The 16,994-nt window shown below is 42.1% G+C and overlaps 1 protein-coding gene across 1 annotated transcript in view; it reads right to left on the reverse strand.

The window, feature by feature from the left end:
• Positions 1–16,994, reverse strand: part of DLGAP2 (DLG associated protein 2) — a 365,596-nt gene that overhangs the window by 97,300 nt on the left and 251,302 nt on the right. Inside the window, exon 4 of the mRNA XM_060272460.1 lies at positions 10,647–10,712. Within this exon, the coding sequence (XP_060128443.1) occupies positions 10,647–10,712 (66 nt within the window). The remainder of the gene's footprint in view (positions 1–10,646; positions 10,713–16,994) is intronic.

The following is a 16,994-nucleotide window of genomic DNA, read 5'->3' on the forward strand; positions in this document are numbered from 1 at the left end:
AGAGAAAGTGAAGCTGTTTAAGGGATATATTTGCCCAAGGGTGGGTTTTTTTTTTAAGATATTGTAGTCTGGAGCTGCTAAAGACATTCAGACTTTCACATTAGGGCTCCTCTATCAAACAGTTGCAAAGGTGACCAGATGAAACTTTTTGTTTTGTTTGATCCTGCAAAGGTGAGAAGTATTGTGTGGAAAAATAGAAGTACAGCCCTTACGCCAGGCACAGGCAAACTCAGCCCTCCAGATGTTTTGGGACTACAATTCCCATCATCCCTGACCACTGGTCCTGTTAGCTAGGGATGATAGGAATTGTAGTCCCAAAACATCTGGAGAGCCGAGTTTGCCTATGCCTGGCGTAAGGGCTTAAAGGTTGAGAATCATCTTCATGGAATATATAAACAATTTGATTTCTGCAAACCACATGCATCATGTGATACTCTGTCCAAATGCAGAGACAGAGAAGCTCTCATTATGTAGCTTGCATGAATCTTATTCTTTTGCAGTTATATTAAGTGACCAAGCAGAACCCTGAAATAATCACCTGCAACCTTACATGATGAATTTGAACTTATTAATTTTGCTGTGAATCTTTGCAAAAATAAGAAAGAAGCAAGTGAATTGGAACAAAATGTAAGACTCTACTCTAAATATTCATGAAGGAGAATGTCAGCTGCCTTCCTTGAAGAACCTAATTATGATAACAAAACAACCCACTTTAGGTAAGGATTGAATGCACATAAACTACCATGTGCTCTTGATCGAAAGACGTATGATAGCTGACAGGTCAAATGGTATGATGGACATACATTGCAACAAACCAGGCAATTACACGGGTCAATCAATGGCCAACTTAGATGAGTATGTTTTAGATGGTGCAGTCTTCATTTCATGACTGGATATTTATATATTTTGTCTGAAAGCAGTCATATATGGCATTCATGCCCCACAAAAAAGCACAATAATCATGTTAGAAAAATTATGACAGTCTCTTCCAGATGCAAAAAATAAATAAATAGATGGATATTCCTCCTGTAAATAAAATAACAAAGAACAGTTTCTCCACATTCAAAACTAGCATGTCTGGTGAAAGGTTAGGCTAGAACTGGCGTAGCCAATGTGGCGAGTCCTCCAGTTGCTGCTGAACAGCGACTCCCATTTTCCCTGACCATTTTGATGGGAGTTGTAGCCCAAAACCTCTGGAGGGCACACTGGCTAACCCTGGGCTACAGCCTTCTCCCTGACATGCTTACTTTGCATGTGTGCATAATTTGCAGCACCCAGCTCAACGTTTAAATATGCTTAAGTTGAAATTAATGAATAGGCTTAAGCACACTTAACTTCATGTTGGATTGTGACGAAAACATGTTTTTCTTGTGTCATATGATCCCCAGCCCCACTCCAATAGTTATTCCACTGCCGTTGCCACAAAGAGGAAGTAATGAATGAACTGGCAGGGCCCTGCAACTTCCCAAAAGGAATTTGCAAAGCTGTAACAGCACATTTTTTACCTGTTGCACACATGTGTCAAGAAGTCACATGGTCCTCCCTGCTTATGTAATAATTTCTCTGAGTGGCTATGGCCACGGGATTTCTCTGCACTGGGATTTTAGCATGAATGAGTTGTGTCCCATGTAGCTGGATGAATGGATAAGAAAATGTTGGTGTTTTTGTTGATAAACAATCACACATTTAACAGCATGAACAGAGGCTCATATTAGTGGCATGGTACTCTAAGCAAGAGTAGATGTGAAGAAGGATCTAAAATGGCATGAGTGAAGTTCATTGATACAAACCAGAGATGAGATGGTATGGTATGGAGTATACAGGCCAAAATCTGGTGGAGGCACTTGGTGTGAGTGGAGGTTCCCTGGATGCTTCAGTCTGTTTTCTGGCATGTCCCCCCTCCCACTGAAGCTGCCCTAGACCCTATTGCACAGAGCACACTCCTCCACAGAATCACTGTGGGTGTTTGGCTTTGTCCACATTTCTGCTTGCCCTGAGCTTTTCTAGGCAAGAGTCAGAGTGGTCTTCCATTTGCCCCACCACTCCCCCTGGGAAAACCCGTTGTTTAACTGCTGAATCAGAGCAAAAGCCAATATGCAGAAAACCTGCTTGACATTTGTTCCAATTCAGTGTGGATGAGCCCTCGGTCAAGACAGATGCTGCCTTCCACTTGTAGTTCTCGATGGTCAAATTAGATGTTACGTTAATGGTGTAAATGCCCTTAGTATACGCTTTATTTGGGTTATGCAAAGAGAAGTCATGGGAAATGCTTTTGTGATAGTAAAGGAACAATTAAAAAGTCATTTAGAGCAGGATACTACTGAGCGTTGGGGTATGTATATTTGTGCCTGGCCTAATATTGCTCCTATTTCCATTACAGAAAAACTAGTCAAATAGATTGATCAAAAGTCTGCACTCCTTTGAGCATCTTCTGAAAAAGGAATTGCAGTAAGCAGTGAAACTAAGGATGGGGTAAAAAAAAAATTGGTTCACTCCAAAAATTGGATCATGTTTGGATTGGAATGCAGATATACAGATCAGGTCATGTGTCTATGAATCTTTCCATGCATGGTTCACTCAAACTCACTCCTTTTAATGAGGTGGTCCAAGGTCTGCTATCTGTTAAGTATGTAGTACCTCCAGCAACGCCTTGCGATTCCTTCCAGTAAGGATGCAAGATCCCTTTCTGCATTCAGTAGCAGTTTTCTGGCAGAAATCCGTGGCTTGGATCCAAGGACGCCTTGCGCTAATAAAAAAAAGCACTTCCATTTGCACAAAGCAACTCTGCTTCCTACTACAACCCCTACGCCCGATCCCACACAGTCCAGAGATCTGTTGATTTGTGGGTGGCGGCTGTAATGAGGGTGTCAGGGACAGGCTGCTTGACAAGGAGTCACAGAACAGAAAGGTTCAGACCACAGCTGTCAAGTTCTCCCCCTTTTTAAAGGGAAATTCCCTTATGCTGAATAGGCTTCCTCGTGAGAAAAGGGAAAACTTGACAGCTATGGTTCAGACCCAAGGGAGTTGGTGGTGGGATACAGGTGCTGAGCCCTCACTGGTTTCAGTTTTCTCAAGACTTGTTGTGGCTTCATACCACATATCCGGCTATGCAGTGGGAAGAAGGAAAACACCTATTTATCATTAGAATTTCTTTTAGAACATCACCGTTCTCATTTTTTTAAAACTTAAGCGTCTTCAAAAAACAACAACTCACTGGTGTCTAAAACCTTAGAGGTAGGAGGGGCAATACACAGCTTCTGAATTGATTATTCAGACGTTTATACAAGCAGATTGGATGGGAGCCCAGAAATACAGCAGTCAAAAGCTTATTCTTCTCAAAACTTTGCAAAAATCAGATGAGACGAGCATAGGGCCCTTTATAAAATCCATTGCAAAAGTGTTACCACTGCAGTTAACACATCCCTATTGTTCTGGAAAAGAACAAACAAAAGTTAAGAGTGTAATTATAATGATTTTCCGTTTAAGAAATCCTTTCAGTAGCACAATGTGTGAGTGTCAGGAGAATGACAGCAGAAACGATTTCATTAATAGCCAGATATAGCTAATCTTGAAGATTATTCATTTGGAGGTATTGGGTTCAGTTTGAGAATGAACTTCAAGCTCTCAAGCTGTTGCTTTAGTTAAATTGGTGACCCTTTCCACCTGATATTTTGTTTTTAAAATAATACTATTACATCACGCAAAATAATTTTAAATCCACATAACAGTATATTCTGAAAAACTGTTATGGATGCAGAGACTAATGGGACTCTCCCAGTAAAAAAATCTATGGAAGGCAACAGCTTGCAGATTATCCAAGATAATATGTGGGTTAGATTCCTACGAAAGTAGTTTCTTCGTCTTCTTTATTTCTACCATGACAGCAGCCCACACACAGTTCTTCAAAAACGGCTTTCTTTCAGAAAGGCACGGGGGTTGGGGGGGGGGTTGGGGAGTGTTCCACAATGGAATGGAAACAAGGTCTACTGCATAATCCTTTTGTTGATATGTAAATCAGAACACAGAACACAACAATACATTAAAAGTGGAGAAGGAGCTGCAGCCATTGACGCTTGGCTCTGGGCATGGGTGGAGTTGAGTGGGGCAGCAATGCAGTGGCTTTCTTTCCTTCCTTCCTTCCTTCCTTCCTTCCTTCCTTCCTTCCTTCCTTCCTTCCTTCCTTCCTTCCTTCCTTCCTTCCTTCCTTCCTTTCTTTCTTTCTTTCTTTCTTTCTTTCTTTCTTTCTTTCTTTCTGACCTCTGGCAGAATAAAACCATTGCCGTTTGTTAAATGTTTGCCTTCAGTACAACGCATATTGCAAATTTTCCTCAGAAGCTTAATGCTTGTTTCTGTACTCAGGAGAGACATACAGCCATCATGACCCCAACTCTGATCAGTAGTCAGTATACTGATACTGTAGTGTGTGTGGAAAGAACCCCTGGGTCAGGAACACTAAGGGTACAAGCCCCACAGGTGGTAAACCCCAGGTAGGAACCCAGACGCTGACCCCAGGCAGGAACCTGCCAGTCAGGAGAACCTTGAATCAGAGTTGCCTGGCAACAGCCAACCCCTGAATCTAGACTACCGGACGAACTGGGGCTACCTTTGAAGGTGACCCGGAACTACAATTAATCTAGAATGTGGCAGCTAGACTGGTGACTGGGGGTGGCCGCCAGGACCATATTACACTGGTCCTGAAAGACCTACATTAGCTCCCAGTACATTTCCGAGCACAATCCTGTATACCTGAAGGAGCGTCTCCACCCCCATCATTCAGACCAGACACTGAGGTCCAGCTCTGAGGGCCTTCTGACAGTTCCCTCACTGTCAGAGAAGTGAGGTTGCAGGGAGCCAGGCAGAGGGCCTTCTCGTTGGTGGCGCCCTCCCTGTGGAACGCCCTCCCATCAGATGTCAAAGAAATAAACAACTACCTGACTTTTAGAAGACATCTGAAGGCAGCCCTGTTTAGGGACGCTTTTAATGTTTGATGTTTTATTCTGTTTTTAGTGTTCTGTTTTAAGCCACCCAGAGTGGACAGGGTTAATAATAATAATAATAATAATAATAATAATATCACAACAGGGCTCTGATGCTCCCCAGTGCCTGCTTGTCAGTGTACAAGACTGAAGTTGATTGAGGTAACCTGGCGAAAGGTAACCTGGCGAAAGGAGGGTATCATACCTCCGGTGTGTTCCTGACTTCAGCCCTAGTTTGGTGTGCTGCTTGTGTGCAAATCCTATGCGGGAGCAGGGTGAGCATGGATGAGCCCCCATGTCACAACCCCCATCTTTCATGGTATCCTCTTTGCTGGAAATACGGGGCTATGAATTGTAAGTAGATGAAGCAGACTTTGCCCTCCAACTCATGAAAGCTGATGAGCATATGACATGGGGTGGAGGGAGAGAGCTTAGTGTGCTTGTCCCCATTTATTATGTAGGATTTTCACTTGAGCAGCATGCTCTAATACAGGGGTAAAGGTAAAGGTAAAGGGACCCCTGGCCATTAGGTCCAGTCGTGACCGACTCTGGGGTTGCGCGCTCATCTCGCATTATTGGCTGAGGGAAGCCGGCGTATAGCTTCCAGGTCATGTGGCCAGCATGAGAAAACCACTTCTGGCAAACCAGAGCAGCACATGGAAACCTTCCCACTGTAGCGGTTCCTATTTATCTACTTGCATTTTGACGTGCTTTCGAACTGCTAGGTTGGCAGGAGCTGGGACCAAGCAACGGGAGCTCACCCCGTCACAGGGATTCGAACCGCCGACCTTCTGATCAGCAAACCCTAGGCTCAGTGGTTTAACCCACAGCGCCACCTGGGTCCCTAATACAGGGGTAGTCAACCTTTTATATATATATATACCTACCGCCCACTAATGCATCTTTCTTGATGGTAAAATTTCCTTACCGCACACCAGTGCTCAATGGAAGGAGGATTCAGCTTGTGCCGCAGAACCCCCTACCGCCCACCTAGAATCCTGAAATGCCCACTAGTGGGCGGTAGGGACCAGGTTGACAACTGCTGCTCTAATAGGACTGCCCTCAGAGCAAGCTGGGTGACAGGAGCTGTCCAAGGTCCTGAAGCCTGGCTTGCTACTTGCCATCTGCATCCCTGACAGTGTAACAATACCTAAGACCTTTTAGAACTAAGTACTATTGAATCCACACTCCTAGTTATGTGGGGTTAGGATTGCCGCCTAAGTCACCACCAGATGTTCTTCATGCCCTATAGACTCCAACTTTTGGTCAGGAGAGGACATCTTCAGAAGTGTAGAATTGAGCCCATCTTTATAACAACTGCAGCTATGAACTGAATACAGTAGACACGGTTGCTTTTACTTAGAAAAGCAGCTCTTCCCTGGTGTGTGTGTGTGTGTGTGTGTGTGTGTGTGTGTGTGTAGCTCATTGTGGGGGAAATACCCCACTTGCTCCCTTAGTTGCAAATTCATATGCCTGTGTAAGAAATGCTGGGCCAAGATGAATTCCCAAAAGTGCATTCCATATTGCTACCCAATGTATAAAAAAATCTATAGGGAAAAGGTATGAAATCATACTCTGGAGAATAAAGTCAATGTGAAAGCTTTTGTAAGCTCCTTTAAAGAAATCCAATACAGTCTCTGCTGTCTAAACTAATAAGCTAGTTGGAGGAATCAATTCTGCAACAAAAAGTTGATCTCCTTTTATAATTCTTTCCCCTGGTTGCTGTTCTTGGTTCGGTAACACATTTATATGGTGTTCTATCACTTCCCCCCCCCATTATTTAAAATGAGCTCGTTACTTGATAATTGTGACCATATGTTAATTCACACAGTGCAAAGTGTTGATAATCTTCCTAGGATGCTAACTTCAAAAGTTTTCGTTCAGTAATCTTGCTGTCGGCTGGGAACAAAGCACCTATAAGCATTTGTGTTTGGCTTTAATGAATTGTTTACAAAATAATCCTATAAATGTTCAAAAATCAGCATTAGAATGCCATTAGTTTAGATTTCCAAACTGTAATTTCCCATAAAATTATATGGAGTATCTAATTTTTAGAAAAATGAAAATCAGCTATGCAGAGCTTGTAGGAACAGAAAGGAGAAAGAAAAAGATATGTATAATTTTAATTTGCTGTAAAAAAGGCATCTGGAGTTAGTATTTATGAAGGGAAATATATAAATGCTTTAAATCAATGCATTCATGTGTGGATTTAATCACCATGCAACTTAATAGTGGAAATTCAACAAATATTTTGTTTTAAATATATTTTCGCCTATTTGAAACATGCAGATAAAATGACAGCATTTGCTAGAATAATTATGGCAATTTCATACAATTGCACAATGTTTTCTAACAATATGTTTTAGAGAAAGTGTAGGGGGAAATCAAGTGCAGAATCCTGTGCAATGTGACAAAATCCATGAATCATGGTGATTTCAGTGGGGCTCAAGTATACAAAAAACAGTGTGCAAGATTGCTCCATTATGATTATATCAAACTATGATATTTAGAGCACGGGTGGAGAAATGTAGATGATCCCCACATCCATTTCTAACAGTTTTTCACACTGGAAAAGAGCAAGGGTCAATAGGAACGAAACAGAAACACAGCTTACAGAGACATATTGTCACGAAATACTTAGTGGGCCACTAAAGGAAAAGACATACACCTTGACTTTATACACAAAAATTCAAAACCTCTTGAAATTAAAATTTTCCACAGCAGTTTCAGGAGACAAAGTATAGTTTTTGAACCAAGTTCCAGTTTGATTTCTCTCTTTAAAAATAGGAATGTTATTTCGGTCAGTCCAAGTTAAACTCTTTTAAATGTCATTTATTTCAGTGGGAATAACATTTCTCCTACTGAAAACAGTTCACTAAAAAAGCCTGGTTGGATTATAGTTTGTGTTTTGAATGATTATCCCTCACCCTTGGTTTTTCTTCTCATATAAGATGCATATCTGCTTATCATTTGTTTGTTTTAAAAGAAGAAGAGGTATAGTTAGCTTTGTTTTCAAAAATCCTATTGAATTCAGAAGAGCAGATGAAGCCATATACTGTAGTTAAGTCTTCTCAATTTTCCAAAGACACACTCTCCTCTACTGTAACCTATGCTATCTCCAGTATGAAGACTATTGTTTTGCCCATCAGTTATAACTAAAGGGGGGGAAAACAGGTATATAAAACAAGAAAAATGGAAGAGTTGCATATTTGTGTGTGTGTGAGAGAGAGAGAGAGGGGGGGGCACATTTCAAAATCAATTCTTACAGTATATATTCATATAATGTTGTATTGATTTCTCTGCTGCCAATGCAAATTAGACTATTTCTTTTATAACATTTATTTCTTTGTTGAAAACAAAAAATCCCCCACCCCTTTCTATTTTCTGTTGACAACACCAAAAGTAAAAGTAAAAGGGGACCAAAGGTAAAACCATTATATTTTGCTCTTCTTGTACACAAGCTGATCAAATAGATAAGGAAGAGTATTCTGTGCTCGCCCAGTGCTGCAAATGCACATGGTGTACCTTTCTGAAAGGTAAGAAGGAAGGGGGAGGGCATTTCCTGGAAGCTAAAACAAAAACATTTCACACAAAACTTAAACTACTGTAAGAATTATTCAGCCAAGGTTAAGCACTTTTACATTTCAAAGATTTCATTTTTTAAAAAAAATAAAAAAATTGAGTGTGTGCTTACTGCTTCACTCTCTCACATTAATGCCAACCAGGAAACCAGGAATGTAGTCAAAGATTTCCAGATCAATATGCCCCTTCAGAATCCCACATACAGAAGGCAATCAGATGGCTCTTGCTTCAACCCTGGCAGAAGGAGAGCATTCTTCGCTGCCACTTTTTTCTCTTGAGTGCTCCCCATCTCCCAGGATCTGCTGCCTGGGGCATCTCCTGCATAATACCTAGTGGTACAGGCAGTCTTGGAGCCACTTAGACCTCTGACTCTGTCCTCCTATTCCTCTGGGTCAATACCTTCTCCAGCCAGGGCTTTTCTACTCCTACTTTCCTAGGCCAACCTTCTGCCAACCTTTCCCTTCCCACTGCAGTCAACAAGAACTAGAACAGGCAAACACGGCTCTCCAGAGGTTTTGGGACTACAACTCCCACCATCCCTAGCTAACAGAACCAGTGGTCAGGGATGATGGGAGTTGTAGTCCCCAAACATCTGGAGGGTCAAGTTTGCCTATGCCTGAACTAGAAACTCTAAGAATCAGAGCAGTTTAGCTAACATCAACCGGAGTCAAAGTCAGTCAGTCAACTGCAGCCACAGCCCCTGTGCGGTTGTGGACACACAGTCAACAGAGGTAATCGCTGCCAGAGATTTTATCATGGTCATAATCACGACACTACTGACTAAAAATGTTTAACTTTGCCTTAATTGTGCCCTTACAGATTTTGCTCTAAACACAATGTGCAAGAAAATAATTAATAACAAAGACAGAGGTAGCCCATGTGGTAAACCCTCCCCCCACCAATGTTGTCAGGCTAAAACTCGAATCATTCCTGACCATATTAAACTATGGTGGTAAGGGATGAAAGGAGGGCATTATTTTGGCTACCCCTGAATCATAATTTAATTATATCACGATCAGTAATCTAGACAATTTCCCTTGTGCCCACATGGGATATTCATCTTGCATGAATTGCCCCAAATAAGAAAAGGCAAAATGGCTGGTTTTTTAATTCGTCCCGTCTGCAAATATACAACTAACTTGTAAGCTATTTGAACATACTGAATGAAGGGAATAGCGACTTGAGTGAAAAATGCTGTGTACTTAAAATCTGTAGAAATTCTATGGTGTTTCCCCCTTCATCACATTTTAATTGACAATAGCCAACTGACAGAAATATTATGTAGCGACATGTACATGCATATGACTGACAAACAGTGCATGCCTTCGTTATACTTCAGTGAATATTACACACATTCAATGGTTCTTTTTAAATAAATAAAAAAGAGTACTATGTCTACTAAGGTCCACTGTGCTCCACTGACTGAACCAAGTTTGGGAAATGGCTACTTCATACCTCTGAAATTTCCATGGAGCGGAAACTGGATACTATACTACGCCTGCACAAAATCATCGGTGATAAGTCACATTAGTAACCGCTGATTGCTAGCACGTTGTGAACATTTGATACAGTAGACATTCAAGAAGTATATCACAAGTGATGTGATACACATGGAGTTTCGACCATTTTCCTTAAGCCCATGTGGGAAATTCATCAAGAGGCCCTGAATTCTGAGTTGAATAAGTACACCAAACATTCTGAATGTGTTCTTAGGAAATGCAGTCAGGAAATGACACTATTTAGTTAGTATCCTGCAAATGATTCAGTACTGAACAGTCTTGTAGTATAGGTCACATTAATTCAATCTACCTAGGTAGAATAACTCTCTTATTTTGGTCTGATATTTATGGTTCAGCTTTTCTCTGTTCAGTACAGAGCGGACATCTGGAGAATAACTTTTGTAAAGTGTGGAGACTGCAAAAGCTACCTACTAAGTTTGAAATTAACTGCTTGCACAAACTGATTCAGGATTACAATAAAAAAAAGGTACATGCAAACACACACTTTGTTTTAAGCGGTTTCAGGAGTGGGTGACACCTAGCTTTGGTTTAGAATGAGTTTTGTTCAGAAAAGAAATGAGATCTGTACCTAGTTCTTCCTCTGGCGTTCCTGGAAAACTGATCCCCGTCTTGAGGAGGTCACCACCGTCTTCCTCTGGAAAGACAGAAACAAAGTAAACCACATAGATGTTATCAGGAGCACAGATGTTTACTATTCACTTAACTTTCACAAAACTCAATGTCCCTTAAAGGAGCAGAGTGCAGTACATTTTTTTTCATGTTGACATACAACTGTCTATTACTACTGTAGTAGTTTTTTTTAAATGTTGAACTAAGGAAACCCATCCTAATACTATGTTCAGAATTCCCAAAAGCTCTGGAAGTAGGAGGAGAAATGCAAACATAAAAGGTGGAGTGTATAAGCAGTGGCTTTCATAGGCTGTTGCTAACTCAATGGCCTCAATTAATCCAAGGCACTCTATGCTCAGAGCATAACCCTTCCCAGGAAGTGACCTACAGACCACTTCTTAATTTGTAAAGCAAGTTTACTACTCTTTATTATCTGAAAATGTCCACAGTGCTCTGCATCACCTACTCCTACCTCAAACAGCCAGCATGACCACTGATCAAATAAAGATCGGACTACAAGGCATGGGTGTAGACAGGGGGGGCAGGAGGGGGCAGCTGCCCCCCCTAGAAGCAAAAAATTATTGTATTTTACAGACCATAACCAATACTTTGCCCCTCCAAAAACTGAAGTGGAAAGGGCTTTGCTTTAGCAAGAGCAGCTCTCCACTTGCTGGGGGTGGGAACACAGCTGTAACAAAAACACATCAAATAAATAAAGCAAAGTGGCTACCAGTACTTAAGCAGTTAAGACAATGGAACAGAATATCCCTTCAGGCAAGGTCCACCCTATTCACCCTATTGTTATTCAGTGGGAGTTGTTAATGGGCATTCAGGGATCGCATTAACAGTTCTATTGGCGATTTAATGAGGGTGCAGAGGATTCAATTTGACTAAGGTGGCCCTGCAAGGCTAAAAGGAAGTGAATAAGAAGGGGGGGGGCTGTAGCTTTGATAGACACAGTGATGTTTATAAAAAGCATTGGTGTTCCAGTCTGCCCCTCCTCCTGCATCTGTATACTGTAAATCAGGGGTGGCCACCTCCCAAGAGACTCTGATCTACTCACAGAGTTAAAAACTGGGAGTGATCTACCCCCTTTTGGGGGGTTCAGGTCAAAGCTGTTGAGTTTTTTTAAGGAAGGGAAGCCCTGTTTTGGGGGGGTTAGGTCAAACTTGTTGAGCTTCTTTTAGGAGGGAGGGAGGCCCATTTTTGTTTAGGGCTTCAGGTCATAGTTCAGCTTTTTTTAGGGAGGAGGAAAAATTTGGGTGAGCTTTTTTTAGGGGTGCCAGTGATCTAGCAGTGATCTACCACAGACATCCAGTGATCTACTGGTAGATCACAATCTACCTGTTGGACGTGCCTGCTGTAAATCAAGCAGAGAGAAAGCTGCTTACAAGGCTCCTGTACAGGTGTACCGGTATCTTCCTCTTGCTGCAGAGTTCTAGCATCACAGCGTCACCCAGAGGCACCCACAAATGTGAGTTATCCCTCTCTCTATTTCTTCCTTCCTTTCCTCCCTCTTCCATCCTCAATAAAATACTGGGGGGGGGGGCAGATAAGCCCCACATAGAAAGCCCATCAACATGGGGGGGGGGAGGACTCTTTAAAATACAGTATTTACCAGTAATTTCTTTTTTGGGGGGGGAGGCACCTAGGCCTCTAGGAGTTGGCTGCTATGGCTAGGACAATTCAAGAAAGCAGAATCATGCATATGCTATGGTAATATATCAATAGAATCATGGAATTGTAGTCGGAAGGGACCACAAGGGTCATCTAGTCCAACCCCCTGCAATGCAGGAATTTTTCCCCAATGTGGGGCTTGAACCCACAACATGGTTGAAATATTATGCTGATATGCAGCAACGCCTCGGAGCCATCGAGACTGCGGCCCTGTCTTGCCTCGCCCTCGCCTGCCCTGCCACCCCCTCTCCCCTGCCCGACCCTCCCATCCTCTTGCTGCAGAGTTCCAGCTTCACAGCATCACCCAGAGGCACCCACAAATATGAGGTATCCCTCTCTCTATTATTCCTTCCTTCCCTCCCTCTTCCATCCTTAATAAAATACTGGGGGGGGGCAGATAAGCCCCACATAGAAAGCCCATCAAAATGGGGGGGGTGACTCTTTCAAATACGGTATTTACCAGTAATTGGGGGGGGGGGGTGAGGCACCTAGGCCTCTAGGATTTGGCTGCTATGCCTAGGAGTAGGACAATTCAAGAAAGCAGAATGATGCATATGCTATGGTAATATATCAATGGAATCATAGAATTGTAGTCGGAAGGGACCACAAGGGTCATCTAGTCCAACCCCCTGCAATGCAGGATTTTCCCCCCAAGGTGGGGCTTGAACCCACAACATGGTTGAAATATTATGCTGATATGCAGCAACGCCTCGGAGCTGTCGTGACTGCGGCCGTGCCTTCCCTCGCCCTCACCCGCCCTGCCACCCCCTCTCGCCTGCCCGACCCTCCCGTCCTCTTGCTGCAGAGTTCCAGCATCACAGCGTCACCCAGAGGCACCCACAAATATGAGTTATCCCTCTCTCTATTTCTTCCTTCCTTCCCTCCCTCTTCCATTCTTAATAAAATATGGGGGGGGCAGATAAGCCCCACATAGAAAGCCCATCAACATGGGGGGGATGACTCTTTCACATACGGTATTTACTAGTAATTGGGGGGGGGGGAGGCACCTAGGCCTCTAGGAGTTGGCTGCTATGCCTAGGAGTAGGACAATTCAAGAAAGCAGAATGATGCATATGCTATGGTAATATATCAATAGAATCATAGAATTGTAGTCGGAAGGGACCACAAGGGTCATCTAGTGCAACCCCCTGCAATGCAGGAATTTTTTCCTAAGGTGGGGCTTGAACCCACAACATGGTTGAAATATTATGCTGATATGCAGCAACGCCTCGGAGCCGTCGTGACTGCGGCCGTGCCTTGCCTTGCCCTCGCCCACCCTGTCACCCCCTCTTGCCTGCCCGACCCTCCCGTCCTCTCCAGCCAAGCAGGGTAGCCGCCGCCGTTGCCAGCCCCAGAAGCACAAGGTGGCCGCTGCCGCCACCACGATGTCGCCAGGCCAGCTGGCCCTGTAGCCCCGCCCACGTTCCCACTTTGTGGCCCCGCCCCTGAATGATCATGGCTTGCCCCCCCCCCTAGTTTTGATCCTGGCTACGCCCTTGCTACAAGGGGAGCTTTATTTCTTTGTATGGAGATGTAAATAAAGCACACAGAAGCAGCTTCCATACAGCTGACTTTTCGCAATGAGATTCAATTGCATCCTGACGAATTTCAGGGGCACAATTAAACTGGCTATGGTATCTTACACAATAAACACACACACACACACTTTAAAAAAAAAATGCAGTAAGGGATTCGACTTACATTTTTTTTGACTTACGAATGTGCGTTCGGAAAGCATTAAATTCGTAAGTATTTTTATTTTTATTTTTTTATTTTAATGGCTGTATTGCCATTTTAACTTCTCATGAAATTTAGTCCTGAGAACCTGTCTAAAGAGAAGATACAAATCCTTTAGCTAAATATAAATAACCTCCCAAAAGGTCTGTGCAAGGTGCCCATATTTTATATCAATAAACAATATGCCCCAGCATGTCTGTAAATGGTGACTTCTGCTTCATAGCTGCCAAGTTATCCCTTTTTTACAGGGATTTTCCCTTATGCTGAATAGGCTTCCTCGCGAGAAAAGCGAAAACTTGGCAGCTATGTTCTGCTTTCTAGCCGAAGTTAACCAGTTTTAAATGACACAGTTGCAAATGCTAATTCATACAGTTTTGCTTCTGGCTGTGACATACCCTGAAGGTCAGCTAATATGATTTAAAATTATAACAATGGGAAAGATTGCACAGACCTTTGCAGAAGGGGGGGGGGACTAGCAAAATTCACAAATCTTTTGGAGAAAAGGAACATTTACCTTTTCTATTTGAAACTGTTAAATACGCCATGCATATAATATGCAATCTCCTGCAAATCTCGTCAATCAACTTTCAGATTAGGTATAATGAATCTTTTAAAATGTGACAGGCCCATGTATTCAAATTAAATTCTATTTGGAGAGGTAATGGACAACTCTAATTAAATACAAACATAAATCAGGCAGAGTTACCATGGAGATGGCTCATGTGATCTGTCTACAAGTTAAAACTCAGAAGTGGAGCCTCAAATCTAGCTTCACAATAAAAAAAGGCGAACAATAGGATGAACTTTTGCTGGAGCCAACTAGAAAATGTATCAAGGAATTTAACAAAAATGTAGTTGTTATGTACTGAGCTTGGATCCTAGAACAATAGGCAAGTAGGATCCCAGAATGCAACAACTGATTGGCCTGCAGGAAAAGACCAATCAGGCTCCAGGAGGGAAGCAGAATCAGCCAATCAGACAGGACTCATTGTGTAAATAATGTATATAAAAGCCTGAGGTTGGGGGGGGGGGGAATTCCATTCACTGTTTTACAGGCTGCAGTAAAGAGCATGAAGTCACTACAGGACTCCAAGTATATTTCAGTAGCTTTATTTAAAACAAAAACAAAAAAAACAGAGGTAAGCAAGGAGCCAAAAATGTCCATTACCATGGAAAGGTGTTAAGCCTCCTTCTATAAAATAAGGATAGTGGCCAACCTAACAGGGGCAAATGTAACCAAGATATTAAAGTTCCACATGAATTTCAAAACAAACAGGAACATATGGTGAAATGGCTCTTTAGTAGTACATTTCAAAGCACAAAGGTGCTGCAATCTGAAGGATTCTTGGGCAAGGAATTCCCATGCTCACAGAACCTTCACCGTTCTCTCTCATACTAGAGAAAGTTCTTCATGTATATCACCATTGGCCATGCCACTGAGTTATTCCAACCACAGTAATTAATAGGAGATCCTGTGCTGATGTGGGTTCTGTGTGTGGAACATCATCATTACTACTACTACTACTACTATTAATATTAATTACCCTCCCTTCAATCTAAGGTCCAAGGGCAAGTCACAACAATGCAGAATGTTATGAACAGTTTAAAACAATGTACAAAGAAATAAGGTGAAATAGAACAGAACATACAGAATCCCATGAAAGCCCACCGCCAGTCTGGCCAAGCCTTGAATAGATTCATTTTGCCCTTATACAGCATGAATTATGTCTTCTTCTGGCAGGCCCTGCATTTAATTTTCTGAGCGGTTTGCTGCCTGTCATTCTCACAGCCACCATATGGACTCAAGAATGGCTATGCATCCAACACCACCTCAATCTAGAGGGCTTTTCTGACGCTTTTTTTTTTTTTTAAATGTGATTCTATCAGCTTACATGCTGTGACTTACAAAACCACAGCTGGGGAAACCTTTGGACCGCCAGATGTTTCTGGACTCCAACACACATCAGCCCCTGCTGGTGTGGGCAATGAAACACAGTAACATCTGGAACATCACAGGTTTCCCTTGCAAAAAGGGTTAGAGTAGATAGGCAGATGTATGAAGATCTGCTCGGCAGATGATTTGGCTTCACATAATAAGCATTGACCATACTGGAAATAAATTCTTTCCAACTAATGAATTCAAACTGATTTTAGTTTTTAGTTTGTTTGTTTTTAAGATGCAAAATCCCTTGACAAAATGAGATCATTTAAAAGCATCGTTAAAAACATTGCTTAGCTTTCTTGTGCAGATACCAAATCACATTCTCTTCTCACTTAATGATCACACAATTAGTACAAGTCAAATTCCAAAAATGTGCCTCAGGCTCTCATTCATGCCACCAGGAGCTGTTGCCAGGTTAAAGAGAGATAGAGGCCAGGCTAAAATGAAATCTATGGATTTTTGTTCACTTTGGTTAAATGTGAAGATTTAGATCAAATGATTTTGTGGTACTGAGCTTTTCAACATTGTGCTTTTTATAGAACTTTGCCCTCCAGGACTTCATGCTTTGATTCACATCTACTCATTACACCAATTATTTTCATTGCTTATCCACAGTAAACCAAAGGGATTCTGGAGATTTTTTTCTCTCTCCAAGAAAAAACATATATTGTATGATGAATTATTAAACCCCTACAAAAGTTAATACAAATTTTTGTCACTACTGCAAGAGACCAACAAAACAGATAAGCCAGACCTAAATTAAATAATTTGGTTTTCCCCCTTTGATTCTTCTGAAAAAAAGTAAAATGACTTGAAAGAAAAACAAGTGTGATTAATCTAGTTACAGGTAGGTAGCCGTGTTGGTCTGAGTCGAAACAAAATAAAAAAAGTGTGCATGCACACGAAAGCTCATACCAAAATAAAAACTTAGTTGGTCTTTAAGGTGCTACT

This window comes from Zootoca vivipara, chromosome 3, assembly GCF_963506605.1.
Source record: "Zootoca vivipara chromosome 3, rZooViv1.1, whole genome shotgun sequence".
NCBI classification, from domain to species: Eukaryota; Metazoa; Chordata; class Lepidosauria; order Squamata; family Lacertidae; genus Zootoca; species Zootoca vivipara.